Source organism: Gymnodraco acuticeps, unplaced genomic scaffold (assembly GCF_902827175.1).
Source record: "Gymnodraco acuticeps unplaced genomic scaffold, fGymAcu1.1, whole genome shotgun sequence".
Taxonomy (NCBI): Eukaryota; Metazoa; Chordata; class Actinopteri; order Perciformes; family Bathydraconidae; genus Gymnodraco; species Gymnodraco acuticeps.
This window is the reverse complement of record NW_022992152.1, coordinates 863,951-886,721: the sequence shown is the minus strand read 5'-3', so window position 1 is coordinate 886,721 and position 22,771 is coordinate 863,951. Positions and strand designations below refer to the sequence as shown.

At 37.8% G+C, this 22,771-nt stretch overlaps 1 protein-coding gene across 4 annotated transcripts; it reads right to left on the bottom strand.

Annotated features, from left to right (window-relative positions):
* Nucleotides 1–6,663: 6,663 nt before the first annotated feature.
* Nucleotides 6,664–22,437, bottom strand: LOC117538522 (triadin-like). 4 transcript variants are annotated; one of them, XM_034204285.1, is made up of 8 exons: nucleotides 22,322–22,437; nucleotides 21,440–21,669; nucleotides 16,689–16,887; nucleotides 14,250–14,291; nucleotides 9,185–9,211; nucleotides 8,894–8,941; nucleotides 8,116–8,277; nucleotides 6,664–6,889 (listed from the first exon to the last, which is right to left on the bottom strand). In XM_034204285.1, the coding sequence occupies exons 3-8, from the start codon at nucleotides 16,873–16,875 to the stop codon at nucleotides 6,867–6,869; spliced, it is 489 nt and encodes a 162-aa protein (XP_034060176.1). In that variant the 5' UTR covers nucleotides 16,876–16,887; nucleotides 21,440–21,669; nucleotides 22,322–22,437; the 3' UTR covers nucleotides 6,664–6,866. The 4 variants fall into 4 exon arrangements, with proteins under 4 accessions (XP_034060176.1, XP_034060175.1, XP_034060177.1 ...); XM_034204284.1 differs by lacking the exon at nucleotides 22,322–22,437 and having other exon boundaries at nucleotides 21,440–21,871; XM_034204286.1 differs by lacking the exons at nucleotides 9,185–9,211; nucleotides 22,322–22,437 and having other exon boundaries at nucleotides 21,440–21,867.
* Between the last annotated feature and the right edge of the window lie 334 nt (nucleotides 22,438–22,771).

Sequence of the window (22,771 nt, the reverse complement as noted above, 5' to 3'; positions counted from 1 at the left end):
TTGGCAAGCAACCGGTCACAGTTGCCCTGTTTATCTCATGTCTTATAAAAGCTTATTAATGATTTATAAAGTGTTCACAACTTAATTAATAAATTAATTACAAACTATTCATAAACCCTGTATAAGGGTAGTCTTATTGTAAAGTGATACCGAAATCACTATGTTACTATGTCCATGTTTCTGCTCTAACACTGGCCAGCGTGGTGGAACCCGCAAAATCATAATCCAGTCAAATATGCTCTTGTGCTCAGTGTCTGATTTCTATCTAATATTAAGACCTAAAGGATTATTAATGTTGGGGATAGGAAGTTGCATATACAGTAGACAGCTTATTGTGATTATAAAACTACGGGATCACGGGCAAATGCCATAAGTACCATCTGTAAACACACTGTACTTTTGGCAACAAGAAACTCATCATGGGGTGAGTGAAATCGAAGCTTGCTGGCACTGCTGATCCTGAAATTAGTTTTTGGTTTAAAGGACGCCCGAGATGGAGGAAATTAAACAGGGTTGCTCTTTCAAATTAAACCATAAGTATTGGCCTATGTGGTTTCATGATATGTCCTTCATGTACAATTGTGACCATTTTTATTCACATGACATATACATACAAATATACATATACATACAGTATACATATACATTAAACTGAAACTGAATCTAAACAACCCATCTGAAGTTAGCAAACTGCTACATGTTATGCTGCTCTGACAACAGACCTTGCATCCCAACCAATGCTCAACAGCTGCTGATGTCTACCCTTGTCTTGTTAAGAACTGAATCTGGCAACCCAGACGAAGAAGTATGCTGCTTGCTTTTTGGATAATTAGTGCAGCTTCCATCACAGTTTTGTAACTTGCCATATTTTTTACATGCCATATAATTCTGTCATAAACATTATTCCTTAATCGTGTTTTGTGGCAGGTTTTGACAAATGCAATGCACTTTTATACAGATATTGTCAAACAACATTAAATCAAAGTTGCATTCTCATACTTTATACAAATAAAATGCAAGAGCAGCTGGCGTTCCAGATGCAATGTTCTCTACTGACTAATACTGACACTGCACATACATGTATACATATGGATATGAACTACATCAAATATATATAACTAAAATGGCTTCTAGGTGTAGTCATGGACTCTGACCTGAGTTTCAACAGTCACATTAAAACTGTTACTAAATCAGCCTACTATCACCTAAAGAATATATCTAGGATTAAAAGACTAATGTCACAGCAGGATTTGGAAAAACTTGTCCATGCTTTTATCTTCAGTAGACTCGACTACTGCAATGGTGTCTTCACAGGTCTCACTAACAAATCTATTAGGAAGCTGCAGCTGATTCAGAACGCCGCTGCTCGAGTCCTCACTAACACTAAGAAAGTGGATCACATCACTCCTGTTCTGAAGTCTTTACACTGGCTTCCTGTGTGTCAAAGAATATATTTCAAAAATACTGCTGCTGGTTTATAAAGCACTGAATGGTTTAGGCCCAAAATACATTTCTGACCTCCTGCTAAATTATGAACCATCCAGATCTCTCAGGTCTTCAGGGACTGGTCAGCTTTCTGTCCCCAGAGTCAGAACTAAACATGGTAAAGCAGCGTTCAGTTATTATGCTCCAAATATCTGGAACCAACTCCCAGAAACCTGCAGGTCCGCTGCAACTCTGACTACTTTTAAATCCAGGCTGAAGACTTTTCTTTTTGTCGCTGCTTTTAATTGAACTATTCATATCTTAGACTACACTGTAACTTTGATCCATGTACTTTTTTCTTTTAATGTTTAATTGACTGCACTGTAACTTTTATCCATGTATTTTTTCTTTTAATGTTTATTTTATTAGCTTTTCTTTTTAATGACTGATTTTAAATGCCATTTTCTTAATCTCTTTCATTTTTTGTAAAGCACTTTGAATTGCCTTGTGTTGAAAAGTGCTATATAAATAAACTTGCCTTGCCTTGCCTTGCCTTGCCTAGCGTCAGTCTCACTATTTTATGTAATCTTATAATCAGAATTTTGCTGGTTTTAATTCTTAGATTTTTTGAATCAACTCTTATTGCAACATTAATCTAATTCACTTTACTGTCGCTGTGACAATGAATAAGTCAATACGCTATCTGTTGAATAAACAACGGCAAATAAAAGTTTAGGAAAATGAATTTATGCAAGATAAATGGTTTCGATGGGGCTGTTGCAGACTGATGTGACATATTATAAAATATTTAACATTTATATGTTCTCTTGTGAATGTGTGAAGCAGACATATTTTCTGTGAGATGTCATTTGAATAAAAGACATACCAAAATGTGTGTCATACTTTCTGCATATGTACTTTTTCCTGTGTGTGTGTCTATGTGTGTGTTTGTGTGAGAATATTTGTGCATGTGCCTCCAGGTTGGTGCAGTAATGCATCTAGCCTGAGGGCCAGGGTTGCCAGGTTGTGTAAATAAATTAAAGCAACAAATTATGTTTAAAAGCTTTTCCCTCAGGCCAGGAAAATGCAGATCCATTATTCATGGTTTTACTGCCAGGAATCTAAAGGCAGGTGTGTGTGCGTGTGTACCAGTATTTTTTTGTCAATTATTCAAAGATTAACCGCTTTACCCCATCACATTATTATGTTGATGAAATCGAATAACATTTACATATTTTCCAGGTCAGCTGAGTTATAATTCTACCAGCACGTCCTGCCCAGTAAGATCATCCACACTTGTGGATACATCTTCAACAGAAACCTTCATGGTCATGTGTAATGATGACCACACAAACCTGGCGCCTCTCTTATCCACTGTCAATCTACTGATAAAACCAATATCCTCCGCGAACCAGGGTCTTGAAACCAAAATGGCACACGTGGGGGACTTTAACAACCTATGGGGGGACTAAGACATGAGAGTGCTATCAAGTGGTATTATCGTTCTTCTCAACAAACTATTTTCCAAAAAGCTAATTTTCGTGTTTTCCCAAATGTCAAACAATTTTTTCTTTGTTTAATGTTGTGGCATGGTCAAACAACAACAGTTTAAATGCAAAATAATTCATAATTTTACATAGAATGTTGTGCTAAATCAAGGTCTGGATACTGCTTAGCTCCTCAACCAACCATTCCCAAACTGTAAATGGTTGACATTTGCTGAATAATGATGAGACATGTAAGTGTGCATTAGAGATGATGCTGTGTTTGTTTTGACAAATCAAAGGCCCTTTTAATTTTCATCTCCATTAAAAAATAATAAGCTTATGCGAATAATTTTTTATCTTCAAGTCTGAGCTGCTGTGCATTTTTTAACAGGTTTTCAGTCCTGTTATCTGACCATTCTGTTTGTATGTAAAACATTTTGAATGGTGTTTCCAGGATGATGCTTGTGATTATTTTTAAAATAATATATCTCGCTGAGCAGCCTGAATCGGTAATGTAATGTAATTAATAGATTCAACTCCCCATACAGTCATACGGAAAGTCTGCGATATGTTCACTTCCATTTAGATAAATCCATTAGAGCTGTAATTAAGTGATTTCATTTTGCTTTAATTTTAATTTCATGACAATTTCATTACCCCAGAAACACAATTCCCACAATACTGATTGCCTGTAGACTCTTTTTAATTTAACATTAATGTAATTCATATTTACATTTTATAAATAGGTCTTTTAAAGTGCTCCATTAGAGGCTGAAAATGAAGATGAGTATCAGAAAAAGAAAATGAAGATGCAACTAAACATTTGTTTAGGAAATGAAGACAATTCAAAGCTGTTTCTAACCCTGTTTACTGTACATGCAAAGAAGAAGTACACCAAATCAAATAATCAAATTAGTTACAAGACAGTTAAATCCCAAACACCAACCTCATTATGATAGTAATGCTTGATTTGTCGCATGCTACACCTGTTTTCATGTTTAATTTGTCCATAAGTAACTTGTTGCATTTACTTGAGTCCAGTAGCCTACTTTAACAATCACATTTTGAGCACTTGGCTTTTCTATATTATACTTGACTATATTATGCTACTTCATACTTCTCACATTTCAGTGTAAAATATTGTTCCTTTTCACCACCAACTACAGTTATTTAACATTGACCATTCCTTTACTTTCTTAAAATATATATTTAAATACTACTACATACTACCTGAGTGTTAATTTTGATACAAGACTTGCAATGCAGGACTTCCCCCCCCCTTTTTTTTAAGTCTGCATATTATATCGAATGCGTGGTTTTACTCTGGATTAAAGAGGTAACAATACATGAGGTATTGATATATCTTGCTGGTGATCTCATGCTCAGACTAACAGACAATTTTTCTTATGCTATCACCTCTTTTATTCAGCCCTGTTTTCTTTTAACTGCGGGTCACACTGCCCTCTTTATCTCAAGAATAATTATGTATTTGCGGTTCTGTATTTTCTCTCTGTCGCCCACCACCATCCACTTCTAATATTCATGCTCCCTCTTGGAGTCACGGGGTCTGATGCCGCAGGGGCCCACCACGGGCCGGTTGATCCTTATCTCTTCCCTGTCGGCCTCCTTCTGGCAAAACCATTGCTCTTGCTGCACCGGCAGGTTTCTTGCCAGTGGCGGCGCCAGAGATTTTCTCTATGGGGTGCTGTGGGGTAGCTTGACGTTTCATAGAGGGTGCTCAAACATGAAGGGTTTCCCATTAATGCACCAGCGCTACAGTTGAATTTTCTACTGCAACACTCCCCACACGCACACACAGTGTATCCGCAACTGTTACAATGAAGGCTCGATAATCAGCTCACGGCATATAGGTGTAAGCAGGGGTAAAGTGCTATTTTTTATAAGTGGGGGGTGGACCTCACCTCCTCTAGGAGGGACCTCACCTCCTGGGGTCTGGCATGCTTCCCCGGGAAGATATTTTTAAATATTGAAGTTAAAAGCATCAATCTGGTGTTGTTTGAGAGCAACATTAAGAGATATATGGATACATCTCAACACCCATATGAATCAGAACTGTAAACAGATTTTCTATTTCTTTATAGATATTTTACAAATCACTCCCCTTTTAAAACAAACCGTTTGAGACCCACTGAGATAACTAGACTAAAGTTAACTATCTAAACACTGAGTCCTTTACTTCACCTGAGCTGAGGTTATCTGAGACTCTCAGTCTGACAGGAGATAGTTCTCCCTCCACCTTGTTGTTGAAAAAGCTCCTTATATCCGTTAGCTTGGCTAGCTAGCACCAGATGCTAACCACAACGATCTCCAGTAGATACCCACCGGTGCGCGAGCTCTCTCTCTCGCTCGCTTGCGCACGCACACAAAATGGCTCGTGCCACACACACACAGAGCAGAGCTTGAATTAAACACAGAGACCCAGAAGTAAGCTACTTGTACTCACGCTATTATGTGCAGAATCCCTCTCGCTTTCAGGTGGTTTTGATTAAGTGTCCACACGTGGACGTTTAAGGACTAAAAGCGATAGATGTTTCACTTTGCTGTTAGCAAATAATTTGGCACTCTAGCTAACAGGAAGTCACTCAAGTGTCACAAAGTAATTTAGCCTATGGGTAGGTCAAAAATCGAATGGGTGCTGGCCATTGGCCTAATCATATCACCTGTGTTGGCTTTATGTTTTTGGTCAAAAATGTGTTTCTTTCACATTTGCATTGATGTAATCAATAATTTTTCTAATTTAATTTAATAAAAATAATAATAATAGTTTTCGGAAAAAAACCACATATTTCTTGGGGGTGCTTAGGGGGTGCTTTAGCAATCCTGGGGGGTGCTTCAGCACCCCCTAGCTCCCCCCTGGCGCCGCCCCTGTTTCTTGCTGCTACTGTACCTCATCACTTGCCTGCTGTTGTCTTGGGGGCTTGTTATTGTCATTGCTCATCTCGAATTCAGACTACCTCCTCCTGTGCATGAAGGAAATACTGTACAAGAAGAGGGGGAAATGTAGGGGTGCCACTGTGTGTGATTCTATTACAAAAAGGCCCTTATGCAAAGGAAAACCTACAAATGATGTGTAAAATCATGTGTGTGTGTCCCATTGATTAATTAGGTTAAGATTAAAGTATTGATTGATTGATTGATTGAAAAGTTTATTAACAGCTTGTATATTGGGTACAGTACAGTACAGCTCAAAACATACAATTGTTAAGGGGATGCAGACCAGAGAAAGACTTTCGTCTTGTTTACATCAGGGTCCCCCATTTCCAATTCATCATATATACTCATGTATCTGGTGATGAATATAAGTCAATGCAAAGTACTTCTAGTTACAAAAACAAGTTGTGCGTAATTGTGTGCGTTAGATGGTTCACAGTATATCTGTTTTTTTCTGCATATGCACAATGCAAACAATATTATAAAATCAAGAAATTACCTTTTTATTGAAAAAGTAAATGTAGTGTAGTTCAATAGATCATATAGTTCTTTAAAAATGTTTTCTGTTAACTCTTTCTCACTATAGAATAAAGGTATTTTTTACATTTCTATTATTTTGTCACTTTTGTGGCTCCAATGATAAAACTTGTAAAAGTATGGAAAACTTGGAGAAAATGTTTTAATTGTGTCTATTATGACACTACTAATTAAAAAATATGAGAATCTTTTAAAAGCAAATTATAGAAAATATATTGTTGAAGATCATTCTGTTAAACCAATAATTCAATTAAACCAAGGCTATGGTTTCAAAGTTTTTATTCATCAAATTCCAGTTAACTATAGACAGACTGAGAGAAACATCATTGTTATAAACTATACATCCTCCTCATCCTCTTCCGGTGTCTTCACATCCTCTCTTCAATTTCAATCAGACACTTGTCTCCTTTGCCCTTTCTTCCTCTCTCCGGCTCTTCATACTCTTCCTCTTCACAGTCATCTTGTTCACAGCTCCTCAGAGTGGAAAGCTGAAGGCCAGAGGACAAAATGAGGTGCTTATCAATCCAAGTTATTGGTAGAATAAATATAAAGACGAGACGCTACAAGCAAAAAACATTTTTTGTTTATGCACTGGTCAATTTTGAGAGTTTCGTCTATTTAGCTTTTCCAATTGAAAATACCCATAGGTGCTTATATCATCTCTTTATATCTACTTTTGTATTTCTTCCCTTAATTTACCAGAAGTAAGCACTCGATAATGCCTCATTTGCATATTTAAATATAACATTTGAAAAGGCACGTAAACCAAATTTCCTCTGTAAAAACTATTTACTCGAATATGTCAAGTCAATATTTGAACCTGGAATTATCCAATGTTCTAACTCTTGTTGCAGACAATTCCTTATTAGAATACAAAAACATAACATTGCATACAACTTGTAATACAAACAAATATTGCTTAAATGTCAGTATACAACTGAGAAAGTTTCAAAGTGATATATTTTGGTTAAAATATTTACCATAGTCACTTGTAGTTTCTCTGTTTAAACACGACAAATTCAGTTTATTTTTGATAGTACCTGGCAAGCAGTAAATGCCATATATGCTGCCAGCATAAAAAAAGTCTGTCTTTCTGCTGTTGTTTTTACGTTGAACCTCTGTAAATGTACTTAATAATAATAATAATAATACATGGGACTTTTATAGCGCTTTTCATGAAACTCAAAGACGCTTTGACAGAGAGTTAAGAAATTACTTCTTCTAATATTTATAAAACACAAACTCTCTGACTTACTACCTACTCAATCTTAATGAGAGCATCCATTAAATGCTGTTGTGAAATAAAAAGCACTTCAGTTCCAGTGAATTAGCAGACATTTTAATGGGCTGTTGGTTCGGTTAATTAAAGAAGGAAGACGAGATACAGTACAAGGTTTATTTTCTGCTTAATGTATTTTCCCAATTTAACATGAGGGGCGTCAAATTCATTATAACTCCGTTAGTCAGTGAGTGATGAAGTTCTGCAGCTTCATTATTGCCATTATATAGTGAATTTGGATTATCTTGATGAGCATAAACTTTGATTTTCAATGTATTTCCATGCTGATTTATAGTCTTTCTATATAACTAGTTTCAATCATGATTCGGTGCATGTAAATGCCATGTCCTGAATAAGATGTAAGGCAGGATAATCATTTTAGTCACGATATTATTAGACATTAAATGGTAAATTAGCATGAGGCGATTTTCTTACATGTGAGGGTTTCAGTAAGCTGGTGAATACCTTCCTCCTCATCATCAGGGGCTACCAAACTGACTGCAAAATTCCAAATCATCTCCAACCAATCAGAGCTTTCCTGAGCAGTGACATCAGCGAGGACTCCTGCAGGGCTTGATTTGATTGGACGAAAACCACCTAAATAGAACACAGAAACAAACAATAGAATACAATACAACTAAATGCAAAGCAGACTTGTGTGGGATATTACCAACAGATGATATCCAACATATTTTATTGAGTACGAATTAACTGAAGTTAACAGGGGTGGATACAATATTAGGGACACTAACTATGTCTGAAAAACAACTTTACATCATTCAAATTCATATGTTAAACTTAACAATTGTATTAATCAGTATGTAAGCATTTTTTGATGTTTTTTCATGTGAATGTGTATTAATATTGTGTTTTATTCTAATGTTTAACTCTACGTGTTGCTACACATTTTACCCCTGGGGACAAATTAGGCGTTTTGAATTTAAGTTAATTCAATTTGATGCGGTTTCTTTTGTCCAAAAGCAACAGTGAACAAACTGGCTTTTCTATTTTTCTAATCTTTTTACCTATTTTGAATTCTGAAAATGTATGAATGGTTTGTGGTAGTGAGAATCAGGACCATAGTAGGTAAAGCATGGAGAATTTTGTATTCTTAAATTACATCAGAGCAACTTTAAAGTGAGGGTTAAAACAACATATACTTAATGAAGAACTAGGGAGTGAATGTGATGATGGCTTAAGAGTCTCTGCTTGCCTCTGGTCCGTAGAACTCTCTTGCCGATGGCAGAAGGAGGAGGGAGACCTAAGAGGAAAAGACACATAAACACGAGAAACACAACGTTAACAGAGACGCCATGATGGGAAGTATAGAATAGAGTTTCCAGACAATCCATAACAAAAGATAAAGTCACCCAGAAGAACAATGATTTGTGACATTCAATGTACTGCAAGTTTCAATCATTCACAGCCAGATATATAGTTTGATGCAATAATGGCAAACGTGATAAAAAAAGAAAACCAAACCAGCACCACTGTTAGGACTTACTGTATCTCGGATGACTTGAAGGACATGCTGGATGAGAACACAGCAAGAAACCGCAGAAGAAAAAAAAAGCATTTCAACATTACCAACAGTTTCATCTGTATAACCACCACTGGCATTGTTTGTCCCAATATATCTATAGTATACTACAAAAAAACTGTGTGTAGTAGTATTTCCAATCACTAAGTTTTGATTTACACTCCAGTAGTCTGAAATGTGCACCTCAAACAAGTGCCAAAAGGCCACTTCTGTTATGTGTATATAAGTTGTGACTTGTGCCTTTATAATGGTTACTACAATATTTAGTTATGCTTTATAGATCGGTTATAAGGCAATCATTTTAAAGGTCACCTATCATGCTATTTTTAGGCAATAGCATAGGTCTCAGATATATAAAAATATATACAAAACATGTCTAAGAAGTGTTTTGCTCAAAATACCAAACAGATCACCCATTCTAGCCATGCCTCATATCCCTCTATTTCACTTCCTGTTTCAAAAGTGCTGATTTTATGTATAAAGCTTTAAAGAAAAAAGGAGGGGGCTGAGCTCATGCGGGACCCGGCAGCTGTCTAAACTAAATACTGTCGTGATGAAACGCCATATCATGGATTATCAAGGATTATTTCTGAAACAGTATGGAGCTCAAAGGCTTTCTCTCTTGCCGGTTATACCACAAGGTGAGTTCCTTTTTATTTCCTGCTTCTTCACACACATGCTCTCCAGTACAGGTTAGCTCTGAGTGTTAGCGATGCTAATGTAAACACCGACCATATTACGTCCAAAACAGTAGGGCATTGTTTCTGATAGCAACTTTCTGATAGTGCCGTGGGTCCACATTTCCAATATTACGTCATATCGGACGCAAATCTGGATCAGCTCCGTTGTACCCCCGTGTTTAGAGATTTGGGTACGGAGGAAAAGAGAGAGGGTTTTATTTGCTGACGCTGCGTGAGTTCCCTGACACACAGGGGACACATATTTATGTATAAAAGACATCAAAAAGTGCATTTTGCATGATAGGTCCCCTTTAATGGATTTTGTGTTGCCAGATGTTCGCTTAACCTACTGCACTGCAATGCAGATCTATTTATTGACAAAGTATTCAAATTTAAAAATGCACACTTTAAATCATGAATATCTATTAATTCCCTTGTTAGTTTTTAACAGGAAAGCCCTGTTGAAGTTAAGGATCTCTTTTTCAAGAGAGACCAGAGGCCTGTACGACGAAGCTGGATTTTTGCTTAGCGAGCTAACTTCAGGGAAAACTCTGGGTTTCCGGTCCTACGACGCTGGTTCTCTTTTTAGCGGGCTAGATCTCCGTGGTAACTTATGCTGAACGGCTAGCCTGGGGGGTATACTACGAAGCTGGTTCAACCTATCCTGGATATGTTTTGAGTTATCCGGTTGACTTAATCCAAAACGAAGCCGCTCTCGCTAAACTGTCCTACAACGCTGGCTATCAACTCGTTCGCTCAAGCCAGCCGTGTCCTATCTAGTTAGGTGCGCGTTCACATGAAAGGGGTGGTATATGGAGCATTCGACCAATCACAAACATGGAGCGTACTGACAGCGCAGCGTCATACTTCCTGAATGAAAAGTCAACTATAATATTAGTCAAATATGAAGAAGTTAAACTTTAAACATCCATGACTTAAACACTTTATCCAGGATCAAAGCCACATAGTTGCACCTGCAAGGTGAATACAGCTGGTAACAGAACAAGTGTTTGAATGCGTACATTAACAGGTTTATGATATCACTGCCCCGTCCAAGACACGAGTGGATCTGACTTTAATTACATTTGACTCGAGTGTTTCGTCAACTTAATGTGTTGCTTAAAATAATACTTATGCATACAGTAGCCTATGTGACACTGTGTGTTACGATTATTGTGTTATGTCACGTTTTGTATGTCTTGTTTTGGGTGTTTTGCTGTTCTCTCTGTCATGTTTTCCTCTTGGTATATTGTCTGGTCCTTCTTCCTGTGTTTTTCCTCCTGTCGTTAGTTTCCCTGGTGTGTCTAGTTGTCTGATTGTGTTCACCTGTGGCCCTTGTGTTTCTCCTCCTCTGCCCGGCTGTTTCTCGTCTTGTGATTACCCATCCCTGTATTTAGTCTTGTCTCTTCCTGTGTTCAGTGTTGGTTTGTCGTTTGTCTGTGACTGTGTTCACCGGGGAGTGTTCTGATTGTCCGTGTGCCATATCCTTGAAATAAAGGTATTTTCAGTTTTTTCTGCATTTGGGTCCTGCCTGCTTCACTCACCGTAACACAGTGAGTGTTGCACAGCCAGATACGGCTCAGCTGACTCAGATAATGAAATAATATGATACATTATGATGTGATATGAATGATAATGGGACATATCGACGTCTGCACTCACAGTGCCGCGGACTGTAGGCAACGTAATGTTACTTTGATCCGGTTACTTATGTTGTGGCAGATATTTAATTAAGCTTTCTTAACATAATAGTATATATTTATAATAGTCAAATTGCTCTGAAGATGGGAGGTGATGTTCTATTCATTTTCACGTTCACACAGTCGGTGATTTTGGCCGGCCGTCTTTCCTGCAACGGCAGTTTAAACTGTATTTCCTCCGCACACTGAGCTCTGATTGGTCAGCAGGCGTGGTGCTTTCGCTGAGTTGATCTCTTATCCTGGAACCTATCCTGCTTCGGAGCACAGGCTAGGTTCCAGGATAAGTCACCATGGAGATCTAGCCCACTAAAAGGTGAACCAGCTTCGTAGGACCGGAAACCCCGGTTTTTCCCTGAAGTTAGCCGGCTAAGTGAAAATCCTGCTTCGTAGTATACCCCCCAGGTATTCCAAAAGTATGCTAATTATTATTATTATTTTATGTATGTATCTTTAACATTGACCCTTCTTTGCTATTCACAAAGGCTTTGTCCCAGCAGCTGCCCTCATTAATGATCTTTTTAATATTCCCTCTCAGGTGGAGGAAGCTTTGTGTCTGTTTGTTGCCCGGAGTGGATAAAGGATACTCATAAACAGCTGATTAATGCATTGACATTTCTTTGATTGGCACTCCAGACAGAGACCCCCCCCTCCTGCTAACTCTCTCTTGTCCTTTTTATTTCTGTTACTTATGCATTCAGTCTCTCTACTTTACCTTTCTTCTCACTGTCTATTATTGTTTCCCTCTCTCATTAGCCCATATTTATTTTTCTTCTATTTCCTTCTTGAATTCTATTTTCTGTCTCCGTCTTACTTTCCGGTTTTACTGTGTCTCTCTCTTCTGGCTCTTTACCTTTTGTTTGGTTTGGTTTACCAGCCACACAACAAGAAAACAAACAAAGAAACCCCAGGGGGCTTTGAAAAACCTAGCTGGAAGAGACACACCTGGAATGGATAAGAAGGGATAATTGATGCAGAGCTTTGTTTGTTTAACTTTATTCTTTATTTTCTTACTTCCTTCCCTTAATCCCACCTTTGTATAAACTTTTTTTATACACTTTTTTTCCTATTTCCTTACTCCTTGAGGATTTTCCTTGAAGTCAAAAGTATCTATTTACTCCACTACAATTTAGAGGCAACTTTTTTGCTTTATACTATTTGTATCCGACAGCCTTAAATACTATGAAAATTCAGATTCAGCAAGTGTGTTTCTCTCCATATCTCTCCCCACAAACAAACACAGAACTCTGTCTCTTTCGCAACGGAGAGAATTGAATTTCTTCTTTATCAGACAATTTCTCCTCGCTGCTTCATTTACACACACTGGCATTTATTGAAATGTCATTGTGGAAGAGAAGTCTTGTGATTAAAAATGCAGCCTGGAATTTTTCATTGTCAAGAAATATTTGCTTAAGAAAATAGAAGTTAACTACAACAGACACTTTTCTGTTCATAGACATTTTCTCACAATATCCTTAGCTCTGGGAGAAGTATTTCCTTGTCTTAGACTTAGAGACTACATTTTCTGGTAGTGAAACGGAAACCTGTTTAAGCTTTTGTATTAGACACATAAGCTTGAACATAATTTTCAATATCGACTGTTAATTGCCAAAACAGTCATTTTATTTTAAGCTTGTGTGTCACAGTTTCTTAGTCATTGAGTACTGTTAGCAGGTACAGATGAAATACAGATGTAAGTGCAATTTCAGACTTGTAATGCAGGCACACATTTTAAGATGTCATGCACCTAAAGACAAGGACTGAGAAGACACAGGCTGGTGCCAAATACAAAAATAAATGAGCAAAATGTAACAAACAGATGCTACTGTATATCTAAATGTATGCACATACATTTTCGAAGGAATATATTATTAGGCATTCTCCTCCTTTATCATTAAAACACTTAATGAGGGTGTCTGAACACCTTTTCTAGACTTGATGTTACGGTTTTTTCTTTGCCATCCATCTGTAGGATAAGATGCTTGAAAAACAGCTTGCATTTTTACAGCCGACCAGAATGTGAATGGATGTAAATAAGTAAACAAATGTTTTAAACTGGAAACAATGCTAGAAATAGTCATAAATATATTCAAGGTCAAAGTAAGGGTTCCTGGGGAAGTAGGTTTTATCACTACTAAGAAAGCGTATATACTCCCATATATTTATATGGCTTAGCTGATTCACGCATTTAGGTGTCAAGATTTCTTAATGACCCGTTAGCTACTGACCTTACGAGGTTGCTTACAGACTCACTTACTGTCATTTAGCATTTTGGTATTTAGACTTATTGTCTCAATAGCGACTGAGCTAACACGCTTGCTAACTGACTCACTAACTGACATTTAGTTTAAAGGTAAAACGTGTTGTCTCAATAGCCGAGCGACTGAGCTAGCAAGCTTGCTAACTGACTCACTTAGCCTACTGACATTTAGCATTTTGGTATTTAGACTTATGCCATTATGCAGAAAACTGGTTTTACTGGTGTCTTAGTGCTGATTTACCCCTTATAATGTAGCACGCAGAGTCTCACAGTGGAGATACTTGACACATTCACATATATCTTGCTTAGCTCTTGTCTGCCACAGGCAACACTCTAGTTCAAGCAAGCCATGCAGTCAAACTGTTAGTGGTTTTGCTGTTTTGGGATTTTACCATTGGAAAAACACACGGGGTCGTCACAGTGTGAAGTGTACTCTTTGGATGGGATGGCAGGTGATTGACAGCATGAAGATGGAGAACAGGTGAAGGGGTGAGGGAAGAAGGAGAGGAGTTACAGATGAGTGTATTTGATGTGTGAGGCAGGACTATCCCTTACATTGTAGGATAGTCCAAATACATGGTGATGTGTGGTAGTGGTGGAGTGATAAGGAGCTGATATGAGTAGAATTGATTGAAAGGTCATTATCACAGTAAATTAACTTCACTCCCGAATTCACCTGTGACAAAATCAAAGGGATTGATTTCCTGTTGTTTGTTTGGGAGATCGTAGGCAGTTTGACCTTTGTCAGCTCTGTTTAGATCACTACAGTGCATGCTAATGCTTTACCTTTATGCCTATGTAACTTTTTATTTTTCACCTGATACGAACTGCACCAGTTAACATTTACATTGTGTTTTCCTTGTATCGTTTGCGTATACTTTTGTACTTTTCAAATTGTAATTTTGTTTCACCTTTGCTGTAATTTTATAACCCTTCGAAGACTTATTACGTATTTGAAATTCTGACACCAAGGGTTCATTTTACTGTACGTTTACAAGCCTGAATATTTTTTGTCTGGAACCAAGGAAGCAAGACAGCATTTTTCTATTTTTGGACAGAGATAGGCTAGCCGTTTCAAGTCTTCATGCTAAACTGAGCTAACCGACTGTATAGTAATATTATGTTTAACTTACTGAAAAGAGAGTAAAAAGATTGTAGCATTTCCCACAACCTCAAACTTTTGCTTTTTGTGTCAACATTTTTAGTTCAGTGTTTTGATGGAGTAATTAACATCCTGGATTCAGTGAAACCAAAACAAGAGAAGAGCCCAGCACAGTTCACTCTTGCTTTCTGCTGTTATGCTGCAATCAGACGTTTCTCATTATCTCAAGATATTAATTATTGGCTGTGCACTGCATAGCCTGATCACGGTGCCGGTGAATAGGCAGTCTTACAAAGGACTGAAAACGTTTGAAGGATATCTTGACAGCTGCATTCACTTTCATCAATCAATAACATAGTTGCGTTCACAGGGAAATGTATTTCATGTGATCTCAATTAAGTGATTAAACTGGGATCAGAGAAAATGAAATTTGATCACTCAAGACAATTAAGAGCTGCTGCAGATTAAAGGATTAGAAATATATGAGGAAACTAAGCTGCTTTCAGTTTCTGGCAGGCAATGTATAGAACTTTAAAGAAGTATGTGAACCGGAGAAATGGTCATTTTAAATGGAATAACTAAATGTTTTATTCAACTAATTTTTGAAAAATCCCTGTGACTGTGTTAGTATGCATGTTAACAACAGGAAGTGCGATTTCAATCCATTCTACCAGTGTATGACATTTAAGTGAAAATGAGAAGGAGTGGATTAACCATGTACGCAGCTGTATTTCTACACTGGTACATCAAATGTTAACTGGTAGACTAAGTGATGTTAAAATCAAGGTGACAATGTGGGTGTGAGAACATTTCACTCCAGTATGTCATTTTCAATATATCCGTCTGTCCAACGAAGGGGAAGCACACAACACACCGCGTTAACACAACCAGAATCAACCCTTGTGCCTCACATACAAAAATTGCTCTATTGACTCTGTAAATGTAATACAATGTCTATATAGAAGCTAAGGGTGAGGGTTGTTTACAGTCTGTGATATTATAATAATAAGCATCCATTTTTTTCAATGCATTTTCATCATTAGTTCCACTGGGAAAATAACGTGTTTGCTTTTAAGGGCAATTATGTGTAATTGGTTCAATCAGGTCGAAAACAGTAAAAACTAGACTGTATATTAAAGGCTTAGAAAAATAAAATACATGATTTTATATTGTAATGGTTGTGGGGTCAGGGGACATTTAGTTTTTGAAGGGGGTCTGTATTTTAGCTAGATTTATAGGAGCTAAGATGGACTAAAACCTCACATCTGTGCCAACATGTATGCCAGAAAGGCTACTCCTTAAAACAACCATATTTATCTTAAAAGTAAAAAGATAAAAATGTATCTAGTGAGACACAAGGGTTAAAGCACACACATGTGGAGACATTAACATTAACGTGTATTGAATAGATTAACGAGATGGTGTGTGTCCCCTAACAAGACACATGGACATTGAAAATGATGACCTTCATGAAAGCACGTCCACTTTTGAAGTCTGCTTCAAAAATGCTTGAAAGGTTGTTGAAAGGTGCTCAAATGAAATATGGATGTCTAAATGACGTGTGAAAAATGGGTATAAGTGAGTGGAAGAAAAGTGACAAAATTAAACATCACAAGCATATTATAATCATGGAATTGTTGAATGGTAAAACGTATAGAAAAGCTCTACTTTAAATACAAACTAAATATAAAAACATAATAAAAGCAAATAATCAACTATTTCTCGTTACCTGACAGAGTTTTGTAGTCGAGCAGATCAAAGAGAACGATGGCGACGCCCGACCATGTGAGGATCAGAGCCACAACCAGCAACCAGGCCATCGGTGAAGTAAAAGTCAAAATGACATCATCCAAAAATTTCCTTTGATTGGTCCGGGGAGGAGGGACCGCCTCCTCGCCGCTGGTTTCACTGCTCATTGTTGAAAAGATCTGAGGGCAGGAAGAGGGGTCAGTGGAACATAAAAAAGGAGAAAAAAGGAAAGTAAGAAAGAGAGAAGTGTGAAAGTGAAATAGATTTCTGAGGAAAATTGTATAAATTGAGTGAAGGTAGATTTTTGTTTCACTTATAGAAACGCTGTGGCAGAGGCCTGTAGTCTCCTAGTTTTCTTGGGGTTCATTGTTTTGCAAAACACATCTACCCAAGTTGGTTTGTATCTATTATAAATTATATAATATGGGTTTTAGCTACTTTAAATTTGGGAAGTGTACGTGAGAGTGGCTACTCGTACAATCAGGTTTTCACAATATGCCCTGTTAACTTGAATGATCTTCGTCTATACCTGTTGTCCAATAAACAATGAAAATCCCACAATTTGGCTGAGACTGTAGTTATTTAAGCTTATAAAAACTGCTGAACTTACCATTACATTAGTCATTATCTATGATCAAAACTAGGGGAATCAGAAGCCAGTGCAAATAGCATCTGATCCAGAAGATTTTAATAACAAATTACGCTTTTGCGTTAGACTTCTGTTCCATGAGGAATCACTGGGAGTGTTGTGGGGGTGGTTTCAAACCACAGGGTTACTGTCTATGATGTTGTTGATGATTTTGCCATTTCACTACCATTCACCAATTTATATAACTTCATTCTGTTTTCGATATGAGTAATCCACAACAGGCATTCTGCTGGAGTTGTGTTATCATTTATTTTGATCAATGAACACAACAGCAGTTTATTCACATGGTGAATCATTCAAGTATGTTTTTGTTTGTGAGAGTGAGAGACAGACAGCGATTACCCGAGGTGATGAGGAGATTAAATTCCGTCTCACTTTGAAAAATCTGCTCTACAAGACAAATTACTTCTGTAAAGAAAGTTTTCATCATTGTATGACAGTGGGGCCGTGTGCCATAACATTATGTGCCTGCGTTAGGTTGTTTGTGTTCATTATGCGCTGCGATGAACGTCTGAGATGATTTATTTTGCCATCTGTGTCTCTGCCTGCCTCTTACAAAGCTTATCTGCAAATATAAAATGATAGATATGTACTGTTCTCGAGATTTGAATTAAAATCGTGAATGACTCACTTGAGAGAAATAAGCCCTTTTTAAGGTTGTAAATGACCCCCTAAGGTTGCACCTCCCTAGATTCCTGTATGCCTTGCTGGCTAACATTTAACACGATTCATTATGACAGTCATTGAAAGAAAGGGTTTAAGTTTGGACTCTTGTGGCACTCATTCTCAATGTGGATTAATAGAAGAGTATAGCTTGGTGACAATGGAACAATAACATTGGTGACAATAAACAATGGCAATGGGGCGGTTTTGGCACAGTGGTTAGAGCGTTGGTCATCAGATCAAGGGGCGTAACTCCAGTTCGTATCCCGCCTCGGCCGCCATTGCGTCAGGCCGTTGTGTCCTTGGGCAAGACACTTTACCCGCATTTGCTTCCGCAGTAATGACTCTTACATGTCTAATATGTGTAATGTGTACTTGTAAAGCGCTTTGAGCACCTGTAAAAGCGCTCTAATAAAAAATGTAATGCATTATTATTATTATTATTATTAATATAATGTTTTCATTGTATTATATGTACCTCAAGGGGACTTTTTCTTGATGAACATGTATGCTTACACTTGAGAAATGTGTCCATGCCTTTATGTAGCCTGTGCACTCAATCCCAGACGTGAACTGGATAACACAACACTATTTAACAGTAAATACAGCAACAGGTATTAGAACCTGTTGCAAATAAAAAATGAGTTTGGTGTGGCCAGATTAGCATGGTAATTTGGCCCCTATTAAAGAACTTCCTTCTATCCAGGACCCGTCCTTTGTGTATGTATACTGCTCAATTCCCCTTAATGCCAATGCACGCATCTTGCATTTCCTATCAGTGAGATAAGGCCCCCCAAGGGCTTAGAGGCTACAAGATAACGGTATACAGATTATTACATAGAGTTGAAAGCTGATATCGATATTGTTGACATCACTTTGGCTTTATCAATGCCAATGATAATGATATAGCTTATTTTTAGAAATGAGTGAGTCATCTATTAATCAGAATCAGAATCAGAATACCTTTATTCGTCCCACAGAGGGGAAATTTAAATTTGTTACAGCAGAAAAGAGCCAAAGACAGCTTAATGTCTGTTAATCCGTCAACAGGTAACATTAATTCTAAACTTTAAAGGGTTATTCCAGCACTTTGGAGTAAGGTTGAGAACGTTGTGATGAAGAGAGAGGATGGTGGAAGTGTTGATAAATGTTTGATATTTGAGTGTGCTTGAATGTATCGTCTATAATTTTACGATACAATACGATATTACTTTATTTGTCAGATCAAGTCTGAAATTTGACTTGCGTCACATCAGCTCCATGTCCAACATCAACAGACACAACACAAACTGAGAGAAGCAAAACACTCTAAAGACTGCAAATAACAGAAGTTCTTTGTAAAGTTTGATTGGCAGGAGGCACACGTATCATCTTCTATTAGAAATATCCAGTAAACAATGTTGATTTCTTGTATACTAACTGCAACAACAAAAAAGTCTATGTATTTGCTGCACAATGTACTGTATGTGATCCAGGACGGTTGTATAATGTGACCAATTGATGTGTTTGGATTCAGTAGCAGGTCTCAGGCTGACCTTTCTGTTTCTGCAATCAGATAGCAAACTACAAAATCAATTTAACATAATTCTGCCCACGCACGCACGCACGCTCGAATGTGATTCAAGAAACCATTGATCTGGTGAACAACAGCCAGTGTGGGCAAAGGTATCAGTATGTGTGTGATATAAAAGCTGGCCATTGATTTCTTTAGCGGCTGGTCAGGCTAAGGCATTGATCGACAGCAGGTAAAACAGTCACAGTGTTATAATGACAGAAGGTAGGAGCACAGTCTGATTGACCTAGAGCAGAGAGAAGAGAAAAGGCTGCACTGTGCGATCATCCACTCCACCGCTCTTCACCAGACCATCTAATTACAGCATGGTTCTCTTACATAGAGCCGTGTTTTATGTCAAAGTAAGTCACAGTCTGCCAACATGTTTTTCCTCGCAGTCGTATGTGTCTGTCCTGATGACCCAGCCCACCTGTTGTTACCACCAAGCTGAGCTGATCCACACACACACGAACACACACACACACACACACAAACAAACTCAAGGACACCAACTGCTGCTGAGTCCTCCTCCACACCAAAGGAATGGACAGAATTAGAACGATGTGGGTGCAGATACTGACTGGTGTTTGAGGGCGAATGAAAGGCGACAGAGGCACTGTGGATAGTGTGAGTCATGAAATAAAGAACACAAACATAATAACGAATAGGCTGCTTATAAAGTCAGCTGGTTTGGTACCATTGGTAGGAAGTTCCTTAGTAACACTAAACTACTGTACTTGTATACAGTAGCTACTTTACACCTACAGCACTTCATCTCAGAGGTCAATAGTGCACTTTTTTATCAAGTTAACTTTTCCTATTAGGATGAAACATCATGATAAGCTTTTAGAGTATGTGTCATGCTTCAGATTTCTATACATTGTAGATTTCTGTTTTTATATATTTTATGTCTAAACTCTTCAGATGGTTTCATACAAATAAAGGTTGAAGGCCCAAAGAGGTAGATGATCCAATATTTCACAAACATATAAATGATTACAGAAAGCTCCAAATACGTGTACAATGGTGTTGTCATGTCATAACCACCAGACTGCACATTTTAGGCCTTTATAAAATAGTCAAAGTAGCTCTTTGGTTTGTGTGGCAACCAATCCTCAGTCATATGTTTGTGATATTACTTTATCTTACTGTTTGAACATGCAAAAAGGATAACATTTTATTACATGTACAGCACTTTGGCTCGACCAAAAATCGCTTTTAAATGTGCTATATAAAGAAAACTCGATTTGATTTGATAAATCCCTCACATGACACAATTATTCTTTGATCATTTTTCTCTTAGTTTACTTCAACACATTTGTCAAGGAGGTCTGATAAACCAAAACAGATGTTTGTGTGGAAGTGGCTACAGCGCAGTATTTGAATACAAATTGGGATTTCAAAGTTGATTTCTACTGAAGAGGATTACAGACACATATGATTTTTTTTTTTTTAGATCTGACCAAAAGGAAACATTTTTGTTCTTAGATGCAGCAATAATTTTTTTCTTTTTTTTTCAGACTGAAAACATAACATTCAAAATGTTCACCTCGGCCCTAGTCCTCTTTCTTCTCTACAGAGTAAAATAACAATGACAATGTGCAGATAAACAACTGTACCATAGATTATAACACAAATGTTCATAACTTTTGGTGTTCTCGACCATAACATTAATATTCCTCAAACAAATTACATTTGCAGTTCTCTAAGGTATAAAGTTTGGGAGTATGCCCTGAGCAGCAGCTAACCTTTAGATATTAAAATTCGCAATAAGAAAAAATAACCAGTTAGACCTCCAGCCTTCAGTGGTGTCAGATCAGATCATTATTATAAAGTTCAGCCACAGTGACATGGATTTCCACATTACCTTGGGAGTTTGCCGGATGTTCAGTGATAACCTTCAGTCCTTCAAAGGCTCTGGAAATGCACTGTTACCATGGAAACGTGCATGTATCTCCTTCGTTAAATCCTCTTTGGCCCCCGTTGATTGTGAAAAAAAGACGATGGAGGCAATGCTCAAATCCAGGCAGGAAAAAGCGCACAGCAATTGTAGTTAAGCTGGATCACAGCAGGTCTAAAAATACACTCAAACCTACCCTACAGGGGAGAATGGAAAGAAATCCAGTAAACAGGTCGTTTGAATTTTTGAGTTTGTGTTTAATTCAACGTTCTTCTTGAAGGATTTAGTTTGTGTCCAAGAGTCAAAGTTTTTGGAGATTCAGTTTTAACTGCTAGGGAGAGTGAGACAGAAAGACAGGAGCAGGGAGGAGGAGGAGGTGACCGACTGTGAGTCACCCTGCCCCCTCTGAGGGTCCAAAATAGAGAGATAGTGGAAGAGAAAGGGGGGAGGAAGAGAAGAGAGGGACAGTGCTTGAAGAAAAAGAGTGAAGAGGAGCAAAAGATCAAAGGATGGAGAGGAGAAAAGGATAAAGCGAAAAGATAAAGGTGTAAAAGTCTCCTGTGCTTTGTGTCTTGGAAACACAGAGCTTATTAATCATGTTAGAAAGATTGGAGGCAGCTAACATCAGCTATTCTGCTTTGAGGGGCACTGAAAAAAAAATACCCTCTGACACCTGTAAAGTGACTGAAAAAGTGCAATCATTAATTTCGTGTCATTTGCTAAATGTTTTAGTTCCCTTTTCTGAATAATAAACCCTTGGTTGGTCCCCCAATAACAACATCACCAGTTGTTGTAACACAACAGGAGAGCAGGCAATTTCATTTTGTGCCCTCAACAAAAAAAACATACCCAGAACTTTAAAATTCGTAATCTCGCAACCATTCGTGCACTTCCTCCAAGGGATATGTCCTCCTAAGTGCCTCGTCTTGTCAAACAGGGGCCAAAATAAAGAGTAAATAAGTGAATAAATATATAGGAGAGCCCAATGCGAGTTTTAAGGTCCTGTCAGAAGCTGTTTTTAAGACCCGGTTTGAATGAGGGTGTGTGTGCATTGGGAATAAGTAACCTGACCCCCAGTCTTGCCCTGGGAGCCTGCTCTGCAGAGGCTATACTTAGAAGTACAGACAGCAGCTGGTGTTAACATTGGACTGGACTGCTTTATATTTAGGGCGCAGAGAGGGGGCTGTGGGCTGGAGGACGCGACACACACATAACATTTGAAAAGAAAACAACGGGCATTACTTGTTATTGCGCCATTCCTTGGAATGTTGTTAAAACAAATGTGTTGATACGTCTTAA